Genomic DNA, 27,557 nt, shown 5'->3' on the forward strand with positions numbered 1-27,557 from the left:
CAGCATCCTTGTGCTTACCTCTTCTGATGGGAATTGTCTCTGCCACAAGTAGACTGTTCCAGCAATTTTTCTCACTTATCTAACAGCTATTTCATTCAGCCCACAGTTATCAGGTGACACTGCAATCATGGTGCCATGAGGTGTCGTATTGAGTCTGAAGAATGAACCACATTGTTACAGACTTCTACCACCACTCAAGAGAGGCAGAAGTGAGAAGAGTCTGAAAGATGACAAAAAGATGGACACACTCTTCAGATGCCTTTGATTTCCTCCACAGGATGGGTTCTTCCTAAAATGCTAATGAAATCTAACACAGCTAGGTCAGAGACCCAGGGATTTGGAAACCACATGAAAAGGAAGATGTTAAGGGTAGAATACAGTGAGAGAGAATTGGAGTGCAGAAGGCATTCAGTCCATTCATGAGATGCAGTCTTGATGTGCTTCCCACAAGCTGTTCTGAGAATTATACAAAGACTGCTTACAACGTGCTGTAGAAGTAAGGTCACACCAAAGTTTCTCTGCAAGACAATAATTTGATAGCATAATCTGTGAGATATTTTCTGCCTGCTTATGTAGGGAGATTAAGTTTTCCTTGACAGAAATTGTATTTGATTTGAAATGTAATAGGTGCAGAATCATTGTCAGATACCATTTTTTAACAGTAACAGCCAGGCAACAGCCTTTTGCTGCTATTGCTAGGAAAACAAAGAAGCTCTTCCCAGTCATTGAATAATACCAGTGTATGAGCTTCTACTAGTGACAGGTCAAAGATCTCAGATTTTTGTGTGTCTACTGATGCATGTACAGATACATAATTTAACTGTAGCTTTGGTATGTACTGCCACTGCATGGTTGTTTATTTTTAGCACATTCTGTTCTAAAAGAAATTGGGCCATAAATGTGTTTCAAAGTCATCTTTACACTTGTTTGTTTCAACACCCAATAATTAAAACACTTATTTTTCTTCAAAGCAGCAGCAGGATAAAATGGGGTCAGGTAGTGACCTTTCTCACTAGCCATTCACACTGATAGTGTCCAGAATCACACAGCTTTTTTATCTGTCACATCTGTCATTAGAAGGGGCTTGCCAAGGTAGAAGATGAAAGCCTGTTTTTACAATCCAGACTTTAGGGGCAGGTTCAGGCCTGACAACATGTTCCACAGCCATCCTATCCACATATTTTCTCTAGACTCTGGTGGAAGGCATGCATAAGAATGGCAAAAGCATATACTTGTTTTTCAGATTCTGCTATTTCAGACAGGAACACTCTGTGATGACAAAGTATAAGGTACCAGTAAGCCTTTGGTGCCTATAGATTCTTTGTTTCTGCAGTGAGCTCTTCTGCTGACATTTTGGGCCTTTCTGTTTGCTGGCTGTATAAAAGAGGCTTACTCTGAATGTAGTGCAGATCATATGGAGAATTACAAGAGCTTTTGCATTGCCTAGCTGTAGTTCATGCTTTTACAGAAAAGAAAAAAAAAAAACCCCACACACATAAAAAAAAACCCAACTCCCCCCCTTAATATAATTACCTATCACTTGAATAAGCAGGTGGGATTTTAAACCTTTATTTTGACAATTGAAGACACATATTAAAGTTCCAGAATCCAGAAGGAAAAGCTGACATACATGTGAATGAAAGATGTTTGCACACTTCTTTCCCTGACTCAGCCTTCTCCACTCCATCAGGGGCTGGTATCAGAGACACTCTGTTTCTCACTGAGGCATTTCACCAGGAGAAGTGTGACTTAACAGATGGAAATGGGAAAACAAAGTTGTTTGGGCTGGTTTTTTTTGGTTTTTTTTTTTTTTTTTTTTTTTTTTTTTTTTTTCTTCCAGGGAAATCCTTGTGACAGTCAGATTTAGCCTGAAGGTGTAAGCTCATGTTTTCACTTGTATTGACTTGTTATGTGATTCTGTGCTACAGAAATGGAACAGTTTGAACAGAATGGCAATCCAGATCATAGCAAGGTGTTTATATCACCCACTTCAGGCACTGAAATAGTCAGGTAGTAACAGAAGACCACATAAGGCTGTCGTGCATTTTGTTTAATAAATAAATGAAAGATTGTGAAAACAAAAGTGAAGGTAAAAGCCTTGTACTTGCAATGACTGCATCTACCTCTTTCTGCTTTTGTGGGCTGTTGGCTCAGATTGTAAAAGCTTTAAGAAAGAAATTCTGTCTTCCTCCAAGTAGTGAAGTATTCCTCCACCAGATGGTGAAGTATTAACAAACCACTGAAATAATCCTTTGCAGCACTATTAAGACAAAGAAATTCTCTCTACATATTCTTATGCAAAAAAGAAAAAAAATTAAAGAAAGGAGATCTGTGAGAAATGTGGCTTGCTCCCTCCAGCACTGTCACTGAAACAGACCTATAGATATAAATCAAGTAAATTAAGTAATTAAGGGAAGAACAAATAATCAGTTTCTAAAAGGAAGCTATACAATGATCAGCCTCAACAAAATGAGCTTCAGGGTGTGGTGCTTCATCTGATGTTAATGGCAGCTGCAGACTTACAGGGGCACCTGCCAGCTGGGTGTGCAGTCTTTTGCCACATTTCTTCTCTCAGGATTATGATAAGGATTTAGCACCATGGAGGGTCCAGCTAGCTGAGTGTGTGCAGTGTAGGGTTTGTGGTTAATGATTCTGTACTGGGACACTGCACTGTCCTGAGATGAAAATCTGTGGAATTCAGGAGATCTGTGGAAAAAATATGGCTTGCTGCCTGTTTCAGGAGGCTGCCATGTACCCCCTGTCACCAGCAGCTACTGATTGTTGTACTTGACTGTTGTGCATCTCTTGCATCCCTGCAGCAGCACTGGATGAATACTGCCAGAGGGTGCTGAAAAGTAGAGAGAAGGGGCCAAAAATCAAAAACTGGGGAGGAATAGGAATAGGAAGGGTCTGTAACATGAGAATTGGGCATTGGTGTGACTGCTCTAGCAGGATTCTACACTACCAGAAAATAAGGAAAATTAGAGTTCAGAAAAGCACCACATGAATGAATTAGGGGTGTGAGGCAATGGATCAGTGTGCCTCAAGAAGGACAGTCTCTTTATTGATTAAAAGGCTAAGGGGTGTATTGTTCAAATCCTTAAGGAACCCAGCTATGGAATAAACCTTGGATGACAGAGTTCTCTCCTGTTGAGCAAACCGTGTGTTACCAGGAGCTAATGGCCAGAAGCTGATGCCAGATAAGCCCAGAGTGCAGATTTCCAACAGCAGGCATAATTTCAGTGGGAACAATCTCTGAGGGATTGCAGAGGGTCATCCATCAGGAGCAGCTTTGAAATCAGGACTAGTGTTGTGCAGATTGTTTTTATGAGGCTATTTTTGTTCAGCTGTGGTTACACTGATGTTGAACCACCAATGACACCAGTGATGTGTCTCTGTTGTTCCATATGTGTATGAGGACCACGTGGAGTGTGAAGAGAGTATTACTGTAAGAGGCAAGTGTTTAAAAAATCACAAATCCTCTGAGAGTATCAAAGGGCCAGCTGCAAAGAGAAAAGCAGCTTTAGGTGGTCACATCATACCACATAGTGCAGCAGAAAAACAATATCTGTGCATTACTGGGTGAATAGCTTTAGTGTCAGCTGAGTGTCTCAGCCCCTCAGATTCAGGGGAAAGAAAGAAAAATGTATCACTGGAAATGCTACTGAAAAGAGAGTGTTGTTCAGGAAAGTGGCAGACAAAACATTAAGTGTGAGCCCAATTAGCAGGAGGCATTAAGCAAAGGAGTAAATGATTTCCTATATGGGGGAGGGTATCCTGCTGAGAGCAGATAACAGCTCAGATAGATATCCTGCTTCTCCATTGAACTCTGCTAATTTGCTATTGAAAATCCAGGGAAATAGAGCTTGTTTTGTGCCTAACTCATGTTTAATGTGAGAACTGGCTCTTGATCGACTGGAGAGGCAGAGCTTATTTCTGGGCAGGTAGTTCCACTGCAAGTGTACGTTTATTTCCACTGGATTTTTTTTTTTTTTTTTAATAACCACAGGATATTTGAGAAATTTGAAAGCCTTCCGAAGTGCCAGAGTGCACATTGTGTATTTGCAATAAACGGCTGCCTCCTAGAGGTGACAATAGTTTTCTTACAGTTTCTCTTTTGAGTTTATAACATGCCAGAGTTCCAACCTTTTGCAACACCAATGCTGCAAACGGTCCTTTGCAGAGAAAATCTTTGGATCTTGTACTTTTAGTTAAAATTATATCTGCAGCTATGTTAAGGCTGCAAAGCCAGGAAATTCAAGAATTATGGTTGCCTGTAAAGCCTTAGCTCTATCCACTTTCATGCCAGCCTTGTCTTTAAACGCTTAAGTACAGGATAACACCATTTAATTTGCAAATGAGCTGTGAATAGTTTGCTGATAAGATGCACTCTGATAATGAGTCAGGGTTATATACTGAACACATCTGGATTTTGTATGTGTCTTCCTCCAAAAAATTAGTAGATAATGAAAAATATTATTCCAAATTACTGGCTGATATTACAGTTTAAGGAACTAGAAATGCACACCATAATTACATGGGGGTTTTCTCATTTACACCCAACCTTGGCACTTGTGGCTTGACTTCTGCAAGATCTGTGTGCTCATTTCCATGGCAAAATTCCATGGAAATTGTGTTGGAACATGAGCAGCACTGTGTGGTATTAAGCTGAAAAAAAGTAGCCTACAACTGTTCTTTAGGAGACAGCACTCCTAAAGAGTGTGAGAAAGCCCAAGCAGGCAAGCGGTCCTTGTGGACTTGCAGCAGAGCCTGGAGGCTCTGTCTCACCCCTGCCTCCCCATCCCACTGCCCCTCAGACTGCAGATACCACTGTCACTGCAGGAAAACTTCCAGAGAGATAGGGAAGACCCACCAAAAAAGGCTGTTTTATTTTTCACTGCACTTCAAGAATCAAACTAGCAGCAAAATGACCAGAGCAACATCTGCTTTTGTGTCGGTTAATTCCAGTTTTGGAGCAGATTGCTTTTTCCTTCACTGTTACATGCAGCTCTTGCCTTTCCAGTCTAAAATAGGATGTCATCAAACATGGATCAGAATACATGGCTCAAGGTGTGAAACTGGTTCTGGGTACAGGAATGAAAGAGCAAATTTCAGCTCCTCAGCCCAAAAAATAGATGCTGCAAGGGAAGAAGAAAGAGTTGCCTAAAATCCTGAGTGTATGGGAGAAATATCTAGGGATCAGATTCCCAATTCCAGTGTAAGAACTGCTGGGAAGATTCAAGTAGGACTCATGTTCAAAACAAGGGGAGAGTATCCTATATGTTTGTCCTGTTCTTATGTGCTTTTCTAGGCAGCCACTTTTGGCCCACACCAGAGGGAGACCACAGGGTCAGAGGCCTGTGGTTATTCTAGCAAACACCACATGCCATACAAATTGTATTTCCTACATCTTTTAGATAAAACCCTGAGAATCAGCTTGTTTTTTGGAAATGTTGTTTTGAGTCACTGACTCATGTAAAGCTGCAGTTTGGCAGCAGCTGTTGGTCTCTTATTGTTTCCTTCCATTTTTCCTTTGAGTCTCAGTGAAGGTTTTCATGTATCCCCTCCATCTGTCAGAAAGGCACAGGCAGGAAGGCACAGTGAGCAGACTGGGAGCTGATCTGCTCCATGTAGTCATTCACTAGGTTTTTTGGGGTCTTTTGCTGGCTACCTCAATCAGTAGAAGCTGCAAGTACCTCAGCAGTGGTAATTTCTAACTTCTAATGGTGAATCACTTTTAGTCCTTATAATATCAAAAACAGTACAGGAACATTTTTCCCTAAGATGACGTTGTTTGATCCTGTTCCTTGACACAGAGACAGAGAAAAAAGAGGAGGAAATAACTGAAGATAAGAAAGATTCACATCTTCTAGTTCCACATTGAGAAATTGTATTCTATTCACATTCACCTCTAGCAATGCCTTGTGACCCATAAGATTTTGTCAGGCTTTGGAATATTTTCCATGACACTGCTATTATACAAATTTCATCCAGCCACTCTGATAGAATGAGTTGGCACATAAGATCATGAAGTGAGACCTTCCAGTTGAGAGAAAAACACCCTCTACAAAAACAGCCTTTTCAGAAAACAGCCTCCAGCCATCAGGAGAGATGCCTTTAACCAAGTAAACTTCTGCTGACTGAGTTAAGGGCAAGAGTGGCATGGATCTGTGCTTACAGTATCCTCACTTCCCTACTGCTGTGATCTCTCTGGCCTCCATGCCTTCCTTTGAAATAGTTCAGACAGGGAGTTGGTTTTGTTTTTTGCAGAAATATATGCTACATTTAGCTTTTCAGATTAAGATCATGGTGGGATCTGATCTCATCCTGGTTGAGTTTGATGGGTGTTTGCTGCTCAGAATTGGTGTTGTACAGTGAGAAATAGAGCAGTGGGTGTCTCACATTTTACACTCCTGCCAGCACTGTTATTGTCAGCTTTGCAGTCAGGCCTAATCTAAATGATCTTGAGATAGCCACCACCTTCAGGATTTAGGCACTTCTCTGGTGGAAATCACAGGGGCATTGCCTGGATTGCCCCAGTGCACTGCACTTGCTTAGTATACAGATTTCAATCTTCAAAGTCTTTGGGGCAAAACCTTCCCCTAACATAAGACTGAAAAAGTGACATCCAAATTTGAAAGGAGCCCTCCCGTGTGTGCTTCTTTCAGCAGCTCTAGGAAATTGTTTCCTAAATTTTCACAGCTGCCCAAATTATGCTTCAGAAGACTGTCCTCTCCCCAGTGGGCTCACTGACTTGAAGCCCTGTATTCTCAGCTGTTCCCTAGCTGCTGTCAGAACTCTGCAGTAAATAATCTTCGAGCTGCAAATCTGCAAAGTGGGTCAGAGGCTCTTCCCTAGATACAGTTGGAGGAAACCTGACACAGTAATGATGAAGAGTAAAACCCTTAGTGCAAATTCCTTTACTTGACTCAGTTGTTTCCACACTGGTTTCCACAGTCTCAACTTCACTGCTGTGCTTACTCTGGCCAGCTCACTCCATCCTTTTTTCCTGGACACAACAGTGACTTTGAAAACTCAGTTGTATCCTCCCTCTGCTTTTGTAAACCTTCCCCTCCTCCTTCTCTTTTTCCTTTTATCTGTTCATTTTCTAAGTCTTCCTTTCCCTCACCATGTGAGAATCCACTGTCTGTTCAGAGAATAGATGATTCTTCTTTCTCTGTACCTTATCTCCCCTTAGTCTTTTCCCAATCCATTCCCACTGTCATATTTCATAAATAGATTACAGATCCCATACCAACATTTGATCTGTTGTCTTACAATGTGAAATCTCAGGCTGGCACTGATGTCTTTTCCCAAGAGACTTCAAATGAGCTTAAGCTTAATATAGTCATATTAAAACTCACCATTTTCCCATGCAAGTTGTCTTTGCTATCCAACATCCTCTCTAACACCACTACAGATCCAAAGCCCTCATCACTCAAGCTCATACATCTTGGATGTCCCCAGCATGGCATACACATATCACATCATCAGCAGCTTGCACTTTCTTCATCCCTGTCAGGCCCTTCTTCTCTGTCTAACTCCTCTGAAGTACCAGTTCCACTGAAGGTGTTTCATGGCATTATCAGACAAAAATGTGTGATAAAGTTTAAATCATGCTGAAGCTGTGCTTCAGAAGCTTTAGAAGAGAAAGGGGTTTTGTTCCAATTAAGTTTAAATTTTGCAGCTCACCTAAATTGTGGCAAAATGCATTAATCTTGTGTCAAAATTTCTGTTCAAAGTTGTGACATAGTTGGTACCAGACAGCAGGAGGGAAAGGTCAGCCCCTGTCTGTGGAACAGGGTCAGTTGTGTAATCCTCAGTGGTTGCATGGCAGGTGTGTAGGAGAGATGGCTGCCTACAGCATCTAACCCAGTCTGGCTTTCTCTGCATCAGGAAATGATGGGGGCATGGAAACCACACTATGACTCATACTTTACTTTTTTTTTTTTATATAACAGCCATGTAGAAGGTCTAAACATCCTGAAAATCTAGGTAACTTTGTTCCAGACACAGTGGAATGCACGGTGCCTACTGGGTCATACTAATGGCCCTGTGAGAAAGGTTCCAAATCTGCTTTGTGTCATGTCACAGCCTGAGACAAGACAAGACCCTGCCAAATGTGGTGCCACATACACACATTGCAATTTAGGAAATAGGCTTCATGAAAGGTTTCTTTAAATCACCCTAGCATAACCATGTGCTGCAGTAACCATACTCTAGAATATGAAAAAATATCATTGTCTCCTAGCAGCTCATAATTTGGGACAAGTGTCTTCAGTGACAGCAAAGAGCAGCCCATTCATTTTGGTCTGTGAGTGCTTTAGTGAAGTGCACCCATGAGCAGAGATGCATGTGGTCCTGCTCCTGTGAACCAGTAGGTCAGCAGGCCTGCTGCCCACTTACTTTAATGATTGGGCAAAAAAAGAGAATTTTTCTGGTTTATTGGGTAAAAAGGCTGACTTGACCATTTGATACATGTATTTCTTTTTCTATTTGCATTTTACTGTTCTTTTCAGTTATGTCATCATACAAACCAGCACCTTAGTCCTTGTTCTTCCAACAGATCTTAAGATATCAGATTGCAATGGTCTGAGGCTACAGCCATAATTCATTTAATGGCAGGCCACAGAGAGTGCCTCTATGGCCCTCATAAATTCTTGGAGAGACAAGTTCTACATTCTCTTCTCCTTTTTATGATAGTTCAAAACGAGTATTACATGGGCCTCTCTCTCTTCAAGATCAGAAGAGATTATCAGAATAAAGAAAGTAATAAATACTCCACCCTTCTCTCATTTGCAGAGACTAACCACTTTGAATATTTCACATCATTCACTACTTGAATTCCCTCCAAGAAAAATTGAATTATTCAAAGGAGGAATACAAATGCCCACAGAGAACCTGTTTATGATATTATCAGAGATAGAAGGTGAATACATGTGCAAAGGATGGAAGCAGACCTCCAAGTAGAAGATTTCCTAGAGTGCCTTGACCTTGATTTGTTGCTGAACTCATACTGCATCATGTGCAGATTTACAACAGAACCATCTCTGTAAAAAAACAGAGCTGCAGTTCAAGTCTTCCAGTACAATTAAATGGTTTTCCTGCATACAAATCTGTGAACTGAGAGCCAAACATGAGTTCACTGAGTAGAATTGAAATTATTGAAGCAAAGATGAATCTAAAGCCAAAAGGCTAGACTCAAAGGCCCTAACATTAAAGCTTGGCCATGCACATTTCTATCAGCTAGTTAGATAAATCTAGAATAAATTATATATGAAAACATAGGCTTTTCTCTTTAGCAGAAGATCTCAAGGCAGCCTCTCTAATTTATTTCTACTGCACTTACTCTGAGGAGAGAGATCTGTTCACTGAGCAACAGAGGGAACCCTGGTAAGGACTTCAGAAATTGTAATTGTGGGTAATGTGTCAATGTGCCTTTAATGTGTTCAGTAACTAATGGGACAGTCACTGGAGATGAGTGGGAAAGAAAGGCCCCTGTGGAAGTTTTTTCTTTAATGTAATCACAGCTGAAGGCCAAGGTTAATGTAACCACAGCTCTCTGGGGAAGCACCATGGATAGATAATTCATGGATTGGGTAGCAGCCATCCTCTGTTTCCTGTTAGGTCCACTCTTCTCCAAAGGAATGGTGAAAGCAACAGACTGGCACTCTCGTGCTCCAGGATCCTTCCAGACCCAATGGTAAAAGATCTTGGAATTCCTGATGACCAGGAAATAAAACCAGTAGTGGAAAGGGGAGAGAGGTGCAGACATAAATACACACATTCTGCTCCTTCTGCTGCAAAACAGGGGAAAAAAATTATTTCATTTTCCAGATGGCATTGTTGGAAAGGTAAATCCATGATGGAGCATTTTCTTAATGTACTTTTAACATGGCATGAACAGGTATCCCTTAGAGAGTGAGAGGGGATTAAGGGTGGTTTTCCTGTAAAATGGTTGTCATGAGTTGCAGTGGTAGATGTTAAAATCTGAATTATTTCCTTGTAAAAACTGAAGCACAGCGGTGAGAGGTGACAGGGTGGCCAGCCCAGGCTGAGGCTGTGCTGTGCAAACCACCCCAGTGGGTGTTTGACAAGACAAAGCAGGAAAGCCTTCAGCCTCCCACCCTTCCTCCCCTTCCAGGATGCTCCAGAATCCCTTGCATCAAACCTGCTTGTCCAGTCAGTCTCCCTGCTATCCCCAGCTCTGTGCTGTCCCACCTGGGGGCTGGCAGACCCTGCTGGTCCAGTCTGGACCCTCAGCCCCCAGGCCAGACCATGCCCCTCAGTGTGAGGCACACCAGGCTTTGGTTATGTGCTCACAGCACACCCAGACTGAAACTCATTGCTGGCTGTCCTGCGTGCCCAGGAACCCACAGTGCATCAATTATTGTGGTCACAGCTGCAGAGAACATTGGCTGCTTCTGTGGAGGCAAAAGACTCCTGCAACTTGCAAGTGGATTCTTTGTTTTAATAACTTTGTAGTTTATTGTCAGATAATCTTTCCAATGTTAATATTTAGCCACTAGTATCTGCCTGGATAGCAGCTTGCGTAAAACAAGACAGGGGCTGTAAGAGCTGAGCTTAAGCTTTTCCTAAAGTACTTTTCAGTGGATCTAGATGAAGTCAGAAGTAGCAGAGTGTCCAAACTCACTTACTCAGAAGACATGAGAGGAGTTACAAATTGTCCTCCCAGAAGAGGAAGCAAACTCATAATCTAACCTGGTGAATGGGTGCCATTCCCATTGTGCAGGGAACAGGCATTGGAAAAGAACAGTAAGAGCCAAACAGCTTTCTTGAGACTGCCACTGAAATATTGAAAGGTCCTGCTTAGAGGATGGTTGGGAAGCAAATATATGAATGAAAAGCAAAGGTACTGAGACAAACAGCACAGAGAGCACAGACAGCCTTTCTGATGAGGGACAAAGGAAAAGAAGTCAGTGCAGAGATATTTTAGTGAGGGACAGTGCCCAGTCACGAATGGACTCTTTATCAGGCAGGTCTGTGTACCACAGAGGCAGAGAGGTGCTTTCCACTTCCAGCACACACAGGCAGCTCCCATGCACTCATCTGAGAGCAGACATGAGACATTTCCCCTGCCTTAGTTAAACTGCCAGCCAAGCACTCACAAGGGCAACTTGTGGCATGGTTACTGTAAGAAAAGCTTCCCTGCCATTGCATAACCTGTCACAAGGAGATCTCCCCAGCTGGGGCAGCACTGGGTGTCTCCCTCCAGAGACCAAAAATGACCCCAGGCACTGCTCAAACAGCTTGCACCTTACCCCATCACATGGATTCCTTTGCAATCAGCATAACATTGCTCTGCAGGCTGGAAACATCGTGTAAACCCTTTGATCCAGCCTTGCTTCACCTAAGGGCAGCAGACAAATCAGATGGCTTCTCCTGATAAAAGAAAGGAATTTGTTGTTTTTTTTCGAGGCAATCAGAAGTTCATTACTAGAATTATCTAAATTAAAGTTCCAGTTTCATCACTTCCATTCTCCTTCCCTCAGCCCAAATAGCCACTGGATCACACATCATTACAAATGCTAGTTTAATTACTAAATGATCCTTTGTTAAATTTGGCCTTGAAATCTGATTTTGAGATTAAAATCAACATTTTTTCAACTTTTATTTTAGAAGCTACAACATTTTTACTATTCCAACTTGGTTTTTTACTATCTTTTTTCTAACTCTGTATTTTTCTTTTGTAAAGAAGAACACATCACAAAAAATATCTTTTTCTTCATTGCCCTTCTTCTGATGACAGGCAAGAGCTCACAGTTTCTAGGTTTGGGTCTTTGAATAGAAAAGTGACTAACCAATAGCAAGCCAATGTTCATAATTTTAGGTTTGAGTTCTTTCAACAATTAGTCAGGGCTAGGACTGCAGCTGGAGCTGGTCATTAATATCACGGAGGATGTGTCAGTGTTCTGCTAAAGAATCTGCAAATCATGTGGGTTCATTGCTCCAGATGGTGTCAGCAGTGACATGGAAGCCCCCAAAAATGGAAAGCAAAACAGAAAGTGGAACAGAAACCTGAACAACTCCAGGTGTTCTCTGGAGGGTAGGATCCAAAGAAGAAATGTGGAGAGGGACAAGGAGAATGAGTAAATCTATTAATGAAACAAGCATGGTTGTGGGCACTGAGAAACAGCTTTTAACTCCACTTTGACTTTGTCTAGAGCTGTCTTTTATAACACACATCAGTCTTCAATATAGAGACTTGAAGTCTGTGCTGGTTACTTGTGAAGCCCTCAGGAGCTGCCAGCACTTCAATAATACACTCAACCTGCAAAGTGCAGTACTGGCTGGCAGGAATTCCACTCAAATTGTCCACTCCTAATCACTGAACTACCAAAAAGGTACAGGCAACTTGGAAGGAATGAAAATATACTTGTAGAATCAAGAAGAGTGAAATTATTGGACTAAAGGGCTGAAAATCCTTTAAGCCAGCACAGAGAAAGCTTGTGTGAGGACTGATTTATATCTGAAAAGTGTCTGATCATAAAGACAGCACAGAAAAGGAAGTGATTTCTGTGTGATTAGGGCACTTGGAATTAGTGAGAGGGAGACAAAAAGCACTGAGCTGAAAGCACTGCACAGGAGCAGGCTGTGCAGAGGGTGGGGGTTCAGAATTCATTAATCCAGAGCTCAGCAGAAACCAGAACTCCTTTTCCAAATGAAAGTGAGCCAAAACACTGGAATGCTTCACAAAGCAGACATTCCTGGGAAATGATACTGAGCAATTCTACCTAAAACCACATATCCCTATATATATGTCATTAACCTCAGACTGCATTTGTAATTGTGTGGTGTTTATCCATGTGATGCCAATCCACAGCAATTTCAGTTGTGTTGTGGTCCATACCATTGCTTCAATTCTGGTTTTGGTAAAGCCAGATGATTTTAAACTTTCAAGATTAGTTAATATCTTACCACAAATCAGTTACGGTAACTATCACGTAACTTCCACAAACTGTTCAGCATAAATGTTTCTATTGGTTCTGGAATTATTTCTTTCCTGCATTTCATGGCACACCAATTAGTAGCAATTAGTGCAATTTCTTTCCATAAGTAAATCTTGATGGTTTACATTATATTTAGGGAGCTGTTTACAGTGAAAGACTCCAAAGAGAATCACACATGAGACTAAATGACATATGACTGAGCAAAATCTGAAAGATTTCTGCAGAATTGTTATACCTTCCATGCATCTGCTGTTTTGATTTTGACCATATATACTTGCAGTGAATTCCCATATCAACAGGAGGGAAAATAATTTTTAAAAATTGGTATGTCTATATATTATTTTCTTGGTTATGCCTACAGATTTCTGCAAACAAGTCAGTGTCCTCAGGCACAACTCCAAGTTTTTTAATGGTCATTTAGGAGCAGTGCTATTTTTTGCTGAGAGACTTCTTGTGGACTATGACACTATTCAAGTAGTTTTGGACATTTTTTGTTGATTTTGGATATCTGCTAATCATTGTTCACATGTTCAGAATCTGCAGAATCCCTACTGTCCTCCAGAAACTGGGATATACTGACAGGAGAACTCAGGTCTGACAAAACTTCCCACATGAGTTTCTTGTATACAGAGCTTCTCTTTGTGGAGTCCTTATTTGGTTCCTAAGGGTTCAAAACAATTTCTGTGGCATTTTCTCTACTAGAGGGACCAGCTTTATTGTATCTAGTAAAAATATGTCCTGTTTTTGCAATATCTCAATAAATTCGAGTGTTTTTTGATAGTGAAAACAGGTCTGCTGACAATTCCTCCTCCATAAGTACCACCTTTTGGAAAATACCCAAATATTGAATCAAATGCAAGGCACAAGGTGATAAGATCTTCAGAAGTGGCAGGAACCATGAGTACCAGCACTCCCCCTCACTCTGTTGTGTGTACTTTGCCAGCTGCAACGTTTCAGCAACATCCCTGATCCCAAAAAGCTACCTCCCCTATCAGCACAATTTGTCAGTTTATGGAAAAGGTGACATGCAGCAATCTATTTCATGAACCGTTTAGTATGTCAGCATAGTAACATGTCCAGGATAAAATGTGCTGCATCATTTTTGCCTCACTCTTTCCTGACCACAGTCAGCTAATCAGTCATTCAGGAGTAGTATTTTCCCAATAAAATTCTACAAAGATGCTGAGATTACCAACCTTCCTATCTTGCTTTTCAAGTTTGTTTTATGCCCTCACTACCTCTGACTTTTCTTTTTCCTCCTGGACTGGTTTTCCCTGAGAGAGAACTGATTTTTCCTTTTTTCCCCCTAAACTGTGATGAAAGCAGATTATGTGTCAGTCTCACTTTGCAGGGTGGTTTTGGTATGGTTTTGGCATGCTGAGGTATCTGGCATCATGGACTTTGGTTTTGTCCTTGTGTTGAGTGAGAAACACAGAGAACCATTCTCCCACTGCAGACCAGAGGTGCACGGCTTTGCTTGAGCACAAGGAAGATTTCAATCCCTCTGCAAGACAAATATTAAAAGAAGACAGTTAGCATTGCTTATTGAGAACATTTATGTGCACAAAGGACAGACAACAGGATTAACATGCTGACAAAGGCTGCTTGATGCTCTTTCATGGTCACAAGGGCCATGTGCCACCCTGCTGTTTGCTAACCAGTGCCTAGGGCACACCTTCCTTCAGCCAGGGTGCAGAGATGGGAAAGGAAAAGTGATATCCCCTATAGTGCTTCCTGTGGGGGTGATAAAAGTTTATCCCTGGACTTTGTCAATCCAGACTTTCTTAAGACAGTCAGCAGTGTGCACTGTGAGCTTTCCATCTGAAATAAAGAGAAATCCCCTCCAACACAATTCAGATTTAATTTCCATCTAATTCCTAGTCTTGCCTGGGTATGGTTTGGGGACAAATAGATGGAAAGCCTTCTGCTGCTTCTTGATTCATTTACCAACATGGGGAGTCTCTAGAACATCTTATGCAATACAGAAATAAGGAACAAGTGGGTTTAAAAGTTACTTCGAGGGTGTCTGAGCACTAGCATGGTCTAGAGACAGAATCAATGCATTTTACAATTCAATTTCCTTTTCCATTCATTGAAAATGTACTTTACACAAACTAAAAGTGTATCAGAGACCAGATGCTTTCCCAGCTACAGCAGCTTCAGCAAATGGTTCACTAAGCAGAGCTTTGCTATGAGAAGAGGTTGCTGTGATAAGAGGCTCAGTGGCTGCTGGTTTGCCTCCTACAAGTATTTCTTGCTAGATCTGTTCACTGCTTCCCCTGGACAAGTGTACTCCAGCAAAGCAAAGCTGTTAATCATTCTCAAAATGAGTAAGTGCTGCTTGTGCTGCTGCTCTCTTTCCCCCCTCTCTGATTGCTGGTCACAAAACTCATAGGGGCAACTATAGCTGTCAGACTGCCAGAAACAATGGAACACAGGGGACACTCCTGATGGGCTGAAACATCAAGAAATACACAGGAAAAACCAAAAATCTGTGCTTATAGAACCATGGGGGGTCTCAGGGAAAACACAGCCATAAGGTCACTGGGTAAGCTCACTGGGTAAGCCATGTGTTCTGTGTTTGAAAGCACAATACCATGACGACCTTCTGTAGTTTCAGTACCATAAAGGAGCCACCTACCCTCTGAAATCCCAACAATCCAGTTCTCTGGAGAGTTATCCAGGAAAAGCACACCACCTGTGTGGTGACAGTCACAGTGAGCATTCCAGGAGAGATCCCCAAGAAGCTGAGGAGGTGCATGCAGCAGGAGGGTGAGGCTGGTCTCGCTGCGGGCAGCAGCACGGATGGCCCGGGATGCTGCGGATCAGGGTCAGCAGCCCGGGAGGTGCCCGGGGCTAAGCCGGCTGTGGGGCAGCAGCAGCGCAGCCCTTCCTGCGGAGGTTCCCATTGGCCGGGCAGGGTGTCCCGGCCCGGGCAGCGCCGGCTCCGGGCTATATCTAGCGGAGCTCTATCTGCCGGCAGGAAGGGCTGGCTGTGCCTGCACCATGGGGCTGCGCGGGCTCCTGCTGCTCCCCGCATCCCTGCTCCTCTCTGCGCTCCTGCTCCGCGACACCCTGCCCTTCCCTGTTCAGGTGAGAGCCCTCCCTGCAAACCAGCTCCATCCCAGCTCTTCTGCCTGCAGACAAGCTGCCAAGGCCCACTGCGATAAATGCTCTGCAAGAAAATATTAGCGATATAATAAAAACAAAATAATGATTTAGTTCCTCTATTCATTCTGATTTTGGTACTATTGTTGCTGCATTTGTCAGCTATGGAAGAATAATGCCTTTTACCTGTTGGTTTTGCAGGAGAACTATGAAAACAGCACAACAAGTAAGTAGGATTTATATTGTATTTTAAAAACAACAGTTATTTATTGAGTGTTTACTGCATACTTGGTTTTGACGGTTTTTTTAGAGCATGTGAAAGTCCCGACAGGCCTTTTGAATAAGGCTGTGTTTCATAACTTGCTATTGAGCTGAGTGCAGATGTGCTTTTATAAAGATGTGCTTTACACAGACTTTTGGGGCATAGTTTACTAGGTTAATTTAGATGTGCTTTCACAGCCTTGAAAATAAATTTTTAATTAGACATCTTGATACCTTTTCATTGAGTTGAATGTTATAATAAGACTGCTAATCACTTGCCTCCTTGACTACCTGGGTGCAGCTGTATGAGAAATAGATGTCAGACATCAAAGAAAGCTTTGCTTTGTTCTGGTTTGGAACAGAGGCTTAGCTGAACAGCTTTTGTTAACTTGCAAGATACAAGGAGATAATTGTAGACCTTCAGGGGTCAATGAAAAGAAAACTGTAGGCAGACTTTACAGCAAGAAACTAACAAGGTTGGGTGTAATGTGTGTAAAAAGAAGACACCTTGGGAAAATTTGCTTGACATAGAGCAAGTCAGTGACAAAAAAAAAAAATTACAAATTCTGGTTTTGAACTGTCATTTATGGCATGGGAAAAAAGAGACATTGTAAAATTACTGCTCAATATATTTAGAAGGGGCCAAGGGACATGCTTGCTTAAGTTTAGGTAGCCACTTGCTCAGACTCAAAGTTGCAGGTTTATTGGGACAAATGAATAAAATGAGCTTTAATTTATCATTGCCACTGCTTTTTTGAGCCTTTTGAGACATCTTTCAGTATTTAGAGTTTAGGGAAAATGTGAGCTGTATAATTTTGAAAGCCCTATAACACCAGATGTTCATTTCATCAAGGAGATAGCCAATGCCTTCTGTGGTGTCTCATTTGGGTTTTAAAAAGAAGTTGCAGCCTTTATGTGCCTAGGAATCTGGAGCCTAATTTCCACTGACTTTGACTACTCAATTAATCTGGTGCCTCTTGGGTGCATAAATTCTGGATCCAGTCAACCCATCTCAAAAATGTTCTTCCCTGCAGAATGTTTTTAGATGCCATGGATTTCTCTGATGCAGCTGGTAGGAACTGACCCAATTTTTCTATAATAAAGCACCATCATTACAGTGGACTTCCATTACTCATGTAATAGTCTGAAAACACAGACTGAAGTTCTTTTGGCTCAATAAAAGCAATTCTGTTGTGGGTGCTAGATAGTCTGAAAAGGAAGACATTTCCTCATTACATTTGAACAATAGTTATGGAAAGGAAATGGTGCTGCAAGGTGTGATAGAACTTGGCATATCTTTTATTGAAAAAAATTATAGCAAAATTTGAGGCACAGATGAGCTTGGAAATAATAACTGTTAACATGAGTGTTTACTGTTTCAGTGTTGAATAGGAAAAGCAAAATAGTTTCATAGTTTGACAAGGAAGACTGCAATTATTAGGAAACTAGAAGAGATTGCCAGATAGGCTTGCAACATATCCATCATACTTAAGAACAGGTCAGACAAACTGTGGTCAGGAATAATGCAGATAAAACTGTTTCTGCCTTAGGGAAAACAACAAACTGATGACCTCTGAAGATCCTTCCAATTTTTAAACTTTTTTATATTATAATAATGAAGATAGAAATGTATACATCAGGTCAGATTTTCATTTCTGGTTTGCATCAAGAATCTCATATTTGGTAAAAATCAGAAGGTATCATAGTAGAAAGGCACCTTAGAACTCAGAGTGGTACCAAGCTGCTGTCAGGTACATGCTGAAGCTGGGATTATTTTCCCCATGCTAAATTATAGGCTCCATCACTTGTTATAACCTTATTCTTTGACATTGTGAAAACAGGGGATACTGTAGAGCTGGTTAGCCTGCACCTGCTGCAGAGAAATCTGGGGATAAAGCACTTTTTTGTCACTGGTTTGTTTTGCAATTTTCCACACAGAAACAGATAAAATGCTTTGCTGATTCTTAGATGTTAAATGATTAGGATTCTGTTCCTCAGCACAATCTGCTGGGAGTCTTCACAGTTGTTTGGTTAAGTATCTTCTTAGTTTCTGTGGCTGTGCATCAGCTGGTGCACTCCATTCCCCTCCACTCAAAGAGATCTGCCAAAGGCATTCCCATGGCTGAGGAGCTCCATGCTCTTGAACACTGTGGATTTGCATTCAGAATCTAATGCTTGTCCCTTTTTGTTTGTTTGTTCCTTTGTTTGTTTGTTTTTGCTTTTTGCAGCAACTGAACCTACTGAGGTAAGGAAAGCTAATTCAGCTCTTCTGATCACTTTGGGGTTTGACATTGTGGAAAGTAGTCAGGACTCTTGTACTCCACCTGCATCTGCACCTGTGCAGCAAAATCTTCTCTGCTCAACCACGCATCAGAATGTATCTGAAACTTATTCCACACTTCTCATTACATATGCCTTTTTGATATTCCCATTTGCCACGGTACCATAGGGGAATATCTACAACCCCATTGCACTTCTTTATACACATGGCACAGTATATAAAAGCTGCATAGGTAAAAGATACTTCCAATGGTAACCTGGACACTGTTGATAATTTGCATGTTTTATTATTTAATGTTAATTTAATACTATAACCTTTGAGATAATAGTAATGTATCATTCTTGCAGGTTACTACACAAGAGGATATATCTGGTATGTATATATGCATATATATGTATATATGGTATATATCTCTTATCTACAAGTAAGGATGAGGGGATGTACTGATTGTTGTCTACTCAGTTACTCCAGAAAATAACACATGCTTAACACAAATTAACATTTATGAGGACTTTTAAATTAATGTACTCACCACAATGTTTCATGCAGAGCAAAGGTTTTGGCTCATTCCTTGGCCTTGCTAAAAACTTCAACTGTTACTTTTGCTACTTTTGTTATTTTGCTAAAAATAACTTTACTTAAGTTGTGTCCTGAATTAAGTCACTTCTAAAGGTTAGAAGAGGCACAGAGGTCATGTGTTTCTGCTTTTAACTGATGTTAAGACTTGCTGCATAATGTGCAGGGTTGGCTGATGTTGCTAGCAAGACCTGTGAGTCCCTGATGATGGGCTTAGGTGGGGACATCAGTCCAACATGTGGAACAGGATTGCAGTTCCAATTTTATTGATCTTGAGGGTCTTTTGAGAGGTCATCATGGCCAGCAAGAAGTAGCAGGACTACTCTCTGTCCATTTTTACTTCTGATTTCTTATGCTGGGGATTTCAGTGTGAGATGTTCATAAAGATGTAAAACGTGCCATCTCCAGCCTAAAAATATGACTGCTAGGGGAAAAAAAGGGGAGAGAATGAAATAATTGAAGGAGAATGGCTCTTGGGACTAGATTAATGCCAAAATAACCACAGCTGGGAGGTTCTCAAGAGTTTGTCAGTGAACAAACTTCTACATGAGTGAACATGGCTCTAGTCCCTAAATAGGCTCTCTAAGTTTTACATGTGTCACTGGAAAAAGCATGCATCATCAGAGTAAAAGATCAGGATGTATATTTTCTCTGGGAATGAGAAAGTGATACTCTTGTGTTTCTGCACAGAATCTCCTTCACCTGACGAGGAGGACGAAGATATTTTTAACAAAATTCTGAAAGTTAACAAAGGTAGTGCCACCAAATTCCTGTCTATAAGGGGCTTGTCTTTGTTGCTTTTTTGGGGTGATGTGGGAGGTATGATGTCTTACCACATTCTGTCCAAATGTCCCTCCCATTTTACACACCACCAGGTAAGATTACACACCACTGGGATTATGGTGTGGTCTGCTGAAGCCCTATAATCTCAAAATTATTGTGTCAGTACTGAAGATGCTCCCAGGTGTGGAGGCAACTGAAAACTGTTCAGACAGTTTCTTCAGCTTTAGCTTTCAACATCTTTGTCATTCTTTGGACATAAAGAGAAAATGTGGGTGTTTGTATGCTTTATTATTTAACTGCCTATTTCTGGAATGAAGCTTTGCTGGCATTCAGCCATCATATGGTTTGCAGTACAGACTCCTAGATAAGCTGCAGTCAGTTCCATGCTCCCTGCTCCAGACTTCCTCTTCCCTCATCTTTCCAAACATTCCGTGGTCTATTAGCTTTTCTTTCTCATATTTTCTCCTCCAAGAGTCATTCAAGTGACTTTACTTGAAGTAAAGTAGTCTGTCGAAAGAGATGCCAAGTATTCCCACAGTTTTCTCCTGAAAACATTCCTCTTTCTGATTTTCCCACCTACTTAGGTTTCCTTATTGGCATCTCCTGCTTTTGCCCAGCACCTTCCTGGGGAGATGTTTGATGCCATCCATTCAGTGTCACATAATGGGTGATTAAATAGTGCCAGAGTAAAGCATCATTCTTAATACTGTGACTGCTTGTTAATCCAAGTGTGCTTAGCAAGTGTGCAGCAATTTAAGGCTCAAATGTTTCCATGCCTCCTGTGTCCCCAGACAGCTCTCAGCTCCTGCAGGAGGGTGACATAGTCCCACGGAGGAGTCGCAGTGCCATCAACTGTCGCCATTGCAACTGGCCCCAGTCCAGCGACGGCATTGTGCACATTCCCTATGAGCTGGATCCTGCTTATGGTGGGTTTCACTGCTCGTAAATGGATTCTGTCCAATACCCTTCAGAGAGAAACTTACATTGAGTGAGCACACAAACAGTTGAATGAATCAATTCTAAGGATTTACTTGTGCTGTGCAAGCACAGATAAATCTTAAGTTACAAGGAAGATCTAAACCAGAAATAGATCAAATTTCATTGAGACATTTTGCTTGCATCATGTTTTGGGACTGGTTTCTTGGAGACAACAATAACCATTCCTTATAATGGTGTCTTCCAGAATATCTGCCTTTATAAAGTTAATGACTATTACAGTGGTTCTTCAATGGTTTGCTTTTCATCGGCAAAACAGCTTCCCATAATTGTCTCCAAGTGTCCAATAAGACACATCAAAAATCACCACTATAATTAAGAATGAGTCATTGAAAAAAGAGGCACTGAATACATTTGGACAAATACCTGGATAAAGAGGATCTTGTGCCAGGCTGTTGAAATCTTAAACAAAATTCAGTACTGAGCAAAAATTCAAGAAAGAATATAGGCTAATGTTTCTGTCCCTCATTTACTCTGTTTTTGAGAATATGAGATTTGAGATTTGAATGGCATCTGTTAATGTCTGCTTGTGACCCCTAAAATTAACCCTTTCTTCCCCAGAGGAGGGCCATGTGAAAGGGATTCACGATGCCATGGCAGAATTTGAAGCACTGACTTGTATTAACTTTGTGAAGCGCAAGACAGAACGTGACTACCTTAGTATTAGATCTGCTGATGGGTGAGTTGAATTGATAAATTCACAAGTTATTTCTAATTATTTTTCAGTCCTTTCCTACACTGATTCTGTGTGACCTAAGAGAGGCTTTTGTTTTATCCCAGTGTCAGGGTATCTTCCTGAGATGCCTTACTAGTGCAAGGGCTCATCAGCCACACCAGGAGCTCACTGCAGACACTGAAACAATACAAATAATGGAAAAGCACCATTAAGGGGGAAAGAATGCTTGAGCTCATGTTTTCTGTGTGGTATAGTGCACACTTCAACACAACTTATATTGAATACTGTACGTCCTATCTACAAAAGTAAATTTAAACTTAGGAAATAAACAGTTCTCTGAATCACACTGTTATTCATCAAGCTCAGAGTTAGAGCTTATGAGAAAATTGTTCAACACTTAGCTTGAAATGTTATTTCCATCTTAAATCCAGTAAAAAAAATGTTATTTCATGGTAGTTAAAGTTGCAGTAAAATCAGAATTCAGGAGCTTCTGTGCTAACAAAAGTCTTCCAGAAAGATTTAGTAATGATCATATGCTTTATTCTTTTATATGCCATGGTCACTTTTGCCTCTGTGTACTATCACAGTGGAGAGAGAGAAATCCTTCCCACAGGAGGTGTGTGAAGCAAGGTTCTCTGTTCTGCCTCTTTTCCTGCCTGCCGATAAAAATCCCATAAGTCTTCTGTTGTTGTTCAATGCCTCTCTCAGCTGCTGGTCCAACTATGGGAAAGTAGGTGGTGGGCAGACTGTCTCTGTGATGAAAGCAGGCTGCATGTGGAAAGGAGTAATTCAGCATGAACTGGAGCATGCTCTGGGCTTTTTGCATGAACACTCTCGAAGTGACAGAGATAAACACGTAAAGATCATGTGGGAGTACATCAGTCCTGGTAAGTACTTTAACTCCTCAATGTAGGAAGTGGTGTAGACACATCCTGCTGCTCCCACTTCTCCCTTCTCCCCTGAAGGGACTAGGTAGGAAGCATTCTCTAAATACAATATCATGTATTACAGCTGACAGACCAGACTTCAGGAAGTTTGAAAACTCCAATAACCTGGATCTTCCATATGACTATTCCTCAGTAATGCACTATGGCCCGTAAGTAGCAGCATGGCATTCTATCTTAGGGACTCAAATCTTACATTAGAATTAGCTTCTATCTTAACTCTCTCCTCACTACCAGTTTCCCCAATTCCCCTTCTGAGAAAAACTGTGAGTCAGTTCAGACAAGCTGCTTCCTAGGATTGGGATACACTATCCCTTAGCTTTCCATTAGGGAGCCCTCCACTGCTGGGCTTGGGAGCAAAGGAGGGATTGTGGACATTGACTCTGCTTACTGGGGGACATCTCAATGAGACCTGCTTAAACAGCACTATTAGTCACAGCAACAGCTTATGTACAATTCTTGTTGTCCCTCCAAAACATCCTACTGAATCCTGAAAGTAGCTGTGGTGCTTAGAAAACATTGTTTCTCATGGGTCTTTTCAGATACACATTCACCAATACCACTGGGAAAGCAACTATTGTACCAATTCCTGATGGATCAGTACATATTGGACAGAGACAAGGGATGAGCAACTTGGATGTGGCCAAAATCAACAAACTTTACAACTGCAGTAAGTATCCCAAAGCCACCCTGTTATCTTCAACTCAGATTTGGGCACGGTGCAGAGACAGCAGTTTTTCATCAGACTGTGAGATTGTTCTCATTAATTCCTGGTACCACTGGGGTTACTCAGTGGTAGGGAGGAAATGCAAAGGTGAAGCTGGAGGCACATTGTGATTAGTGAGAAAATGGAAACTGGCTCTAAATTAAATCAAACACATTTGCTATTAGCTTAAGTGGCTGCTGTGCAACTGGACTAACTGCATACCCATTGTAAACTTCAATGGAGTAATTCAGTTTCTTACAGTGCAGCAGACAACTATAAATCCCAAAAGAGCCAGACATCACTACTCCTCATGGCAGCTGGTATTGAAGAGCCAAATACAAAACAGTTGTGTGCTCCTTTGAACTTTGACAGTTTCATATTGTCTTGTCCAGTTTTCACAAGTTTGTCATCTAAGTTTGTATATTTAAACTTTTTATGTGTAAACTCTGCTAGAATAAAATTTTATATACAATCACAGAAATGTATTCAATCAGGGGAAAAAAGCTGATGGAAGTATTACCTCTTGCATCCCAAGTGCTCCTCCTAAGCTTAGAATTTAAGCATTGCAGAGGCATCATATTTGTGCTCAACTCTTCTGATCACTTAACTTCCCCTTCTCAATGGAAAACAGTGGCACCAACTGCAAGTGAATTGAAACTTCTCACACTCTTTACAGAGTTGCAGGAAGAGACTTCTTGCTAAATGACAGGCTAATCAATAAAAATTGAATGCTTTTCAGAGCACTACTTTACTTTCCTCTTTGATGCATTATGTGAAAATTAGGATAACATGATTCCTCCTTTTAATCAAGATGTACCAATTCTCTGAAATGAATGCTGACAGATCAGAAAACAGAGATCAATCCATTCTGAAGACATCATAGTGTGAATGACTGAACCCTGAAGCAAGCATTTTTTCCTCAGGTCGCTGCAGCACTATCCTTGATGGACCTTCTGGGTCACTGAGATCTGCCAACTACCCAAGGAATTACTCAGACAACACCAACTGTGTCTGGCTCATCCGAACCCGAGGCAAAAAGGTAACCACAGGTTAAGAGTGGTCTTGAAATATAGCTGGACTTATTTCCATTATTAAGCATCTTGTGTTTTGTACAACAGCTGCCAGATGAGATCTTAATGAGAAAAGTTTCAGACTAGTCTCTACTTATGTATGCCAGGAATAGGCAAAGACAAGGCAGAGCTGAGATTTTGAAAAACCTCCACAGGTTGGGCTTCAGGTTTGCAAAATGAAGACAAAACTTCCTGAGCATGGGAGCATTCTGTGGTTAGATCTGAACCCCACAACTTCAGGGGAGGGAGGCAAAGCTGGGAAGGCAGAGAATCCATGCTTGGCTAAAGTTTAGATTCTGTTTTAACGGACATCCCATGAAAGAAGTATACCTATACATTAAAAGGTGATTTTCTCTTCCCTTACAGGTTTCCCTGCACTTTCAAGCCTTTCAGCTGCAGAAAACCACAAGCTGTCAGGGTGATTATGTTAAAGTTTATGATGGATCCAGCAAGTCTTCTCCAGTTCTATTGGACAAGACCTGTGGAACAAAGATACCCAATGGCATAGTTGCTTCTAGTAATCTTATGCTTGTAGAGTTCATCACAGATGGTGCCCATACAGCTTCTGGTTTCCAAGCCATCTTTACTGCTGGTAAGTCTGAGAACAAGGAAAATGGCAAGGAAAGCAGTCCATATCAAATCAACTTTTCTATTCACTCAGGAAAAACATTGAAAAACTGCTCTCCATGAGTGTCAGCACTTCCTTCCTTGCTTTTGACATAAGTGATCAGTTCTACACTGAACCCATTTATTCATTCATGCAGATGGGGCCACACTAAGGGGATTCACTGTTCACCTCCCCTCTCAGATATTTGTCATTCCAAAGCATGTGCCAGTAAGGGCAATCAGTTTAATGACACTGCTAGTGTTACTAGTGTAGTAGAAAGAGAATAAATATACATTATATATATGTATTTATTCCCAGAGAATATATAAGCAATATATTCCAAGAGCATTTGAATGTATCATTCCCCTGGAAAAGGTGCAGTTTTTAACCACAGTTCAGAGAGTGAGACAGATCTACAGTGAATGAGGTCACCCAGCCCCAGGACAAGAAGAGAGGCAGCATTTCCATGGTCAGGATTCCTAGAACCCTTCCAGCTAGAGTACATTTTCTTCAGACCCATTTAATTAAGAACTAAGGCCACAGCTAAGCAATTAAGTGACCACAGGCTTTCCAGTTAGCATATAGCAGCTGGGATGAAGGAATTCCTGTGTGTGACTGCAGCCTCCAGCAACTGCACAACAGTGCACTGGTGTTGTGGGAAAGGAAGCTTGGCTGTGTCATGCAGCCTTGGAACTGCCATGGGATAAGAACAAGCACAGAGAGTTTGCATGAACCCACTGAAATGCATTAACTTGGCCGTATACTCAAACCAAAACAGCAATTTTGCTTTGTCTCTTTGTAGTAACTCTTTCTGTCCACTGTTGCTATGGAAGGAAAGAAAAATAAAAGAATTCCCTGTGCCACATTGATGTGTCCACAAATATAAAGCAATCTTAGCTGCCAGATGAAATGTGATTTAGCATGTGCGTATTTTAGAGATGATACAGTTTGTTCAGAGACCTCTGAAAGCTAAGCATTCTCTCATTTCATTTACAGTGAGGACCCAAAGAAGATTTAGAATCCACAACTGACTTAATGAAGAAGAACCTATTCTGTGAATATTGAAATTATGTGTTTCCTACTTTGTTCCTATCTTGGCTTGGATCAGTATGAAATTTAATTCTATTAAGAATCAAAGTTTTCATCTTCCTGTAAAAGTTTATTCCCCAAGCCATATAAATGTACAAATTTCATACATCTCTTGTGCTTGTCCTTTTGTCTGCACAGTTAAGTTATTGCCTCTTTCTATTTAACAATTGAATAAAAAGCTTCATTAAAAAAAAAAAAAAAGTTTCCATTTCTCTTTTCCAGTAGTCACTTCCAGGCAAACACATTATCAATGTGGTCTGACTTCTTAGCCCTCTTCACTCAGTCATGTCTCTCATGTCATGAGAGTCAGGAATGTCTCTCAAGTACACCACAGACATCATCATGAGTTTTGTTAGCTGTCTGAAGAGACAGCTCTAAACTTTAAAAAATAATTTTATGGTCGTCTCAGTCCTGAGCATGAAAAGGTCTTGGACAGAGTCCTACTCCAGCCTAACATTTCAGCTTCCAAAAATGACTTCTCTCTTCCTAATTCTCTCATATCCTTAAATAACAAGAAAGATGGACAAGACAAATGTACTTCCAGGAAAGGAATGGTACTTCCTATTGCAGATTTCCTTGTTCAGTTCTGCCAGGCAGGGGACAGCTAAGGGTGCTTGTTTGCTACAAGCCATTTTCAGCCTCACAGAGGTGATTAAGCCTGTCACAGGACAAGAGATGGACCAGATAATGCTACCAGAGTTTATGCACATGTTCAGAGAAGAAATTTTTTTGCCAAGAAAGTAGCTAAGCTCTTCTGATCTCATAAGAGAGCTGCAAGAGTGTCACAACTCCTGGAGTGTTGATTTTATAGCCTTGCCTGCAATCAAATTTTTAAAATTATGCTCTCTTGACCAAAACCAGCCTGTAAGAGATCTGAGAACAAAATAGGCTGCTATATTAATTTGTAGCATAGACAGATAGTTAAGTATATTACTAACCTGTGCATTTAATACTTGAATTTTTAAGTCTGAAAAAAAGGAAATACTTTTCCTGTTCTTACCTTGTAACACTAGAAAACTGGATATTTTCTTCACAGAAATGCATTTTTAGAAAAGAACAATGGGAAATTAATTTGAATCTCAGAGTAAAATTTATATGGAAGATGAAAAAATATTTTTATATTCTTTTAGTTTGTTAAAGGAGGCAACAAAAATCTTAATCTGAAAGAATTTGCTCAAAGGCCTGTCTGTGTTTATACCATATGATGAAGAATCAGTCAGCTCTTGAGAGAAGTTTTAATTCCATTGAAGATTGCTTCCTTACCCCCAGTGGCTGTGCAAATGCCTCTGAACACAGCAATCCTGAGGCTGCCTTAGAAGAGGCATTTCTTCAGCTCTTCAGACACTGCAAGATGGGTCTGCTTCTGACGTGTGTTTGAGTTACTCTGATCAATCAAGTGCTGCTATCAACACATCATGAAAGGAGTAGTCCTTCTAAAATGCTGTTAAAAATGCAGGTCTAGGAAAAAAAATTTGCCAGTTTTGATTCC

The 27,557-nt window shown here is 41.0% G+C and overlaps 1 protein-coding gene across 1 annotated transcript; it reads left to right on the plus strand.

Moving 5' to 3' along the window:
* Positions 1-15,977: 15,977 nt before the first annotated feature.
* Positions 15,978-26,027, plus strand: LOC306803544 (astacin-like metalloendopeptidase; the record flags this gene model as incomplete). Its single annotated transcript, XM_079309092.1, has 11 exons — positions 15,978-16,064; positions 16,281-16,305; positions 19,888-19,950; positions 20,772-20,906; positions 21,538-21,655; positions 22,361-22,539; positions 22,664-22,748; positions 23,139-23,266; positions 24,226-24,341; positions 24,739-24,964; positions 25,976-26,027. 11 exons carry the CDS (start codon positions 15,978-15,980, stop codon positions 26,008-26,010), a joined length of 1,197 nt encoding a protein of 398 aa, XP_079165218.1. The 3' UTR covers positions 26,011-26,027.
* Between the last annotated feature and the right edge of the window lie 1,530 nt (positions 26,028-27,557).

The sequence above is a fragment of the Erithacus rubecula genome (assembly GCF_903797595.1).
Source record: "Erithacus rubecula genome assembly, chromosome: 6".
In the NCBI taxonomy this organism is placed as follows: domain Eukaryota; kingdom Metazoa; phylum Chordata; class Aves; order Passeriformes; family Muscicapidae; genus Erithacus; species Erithacus rubecula.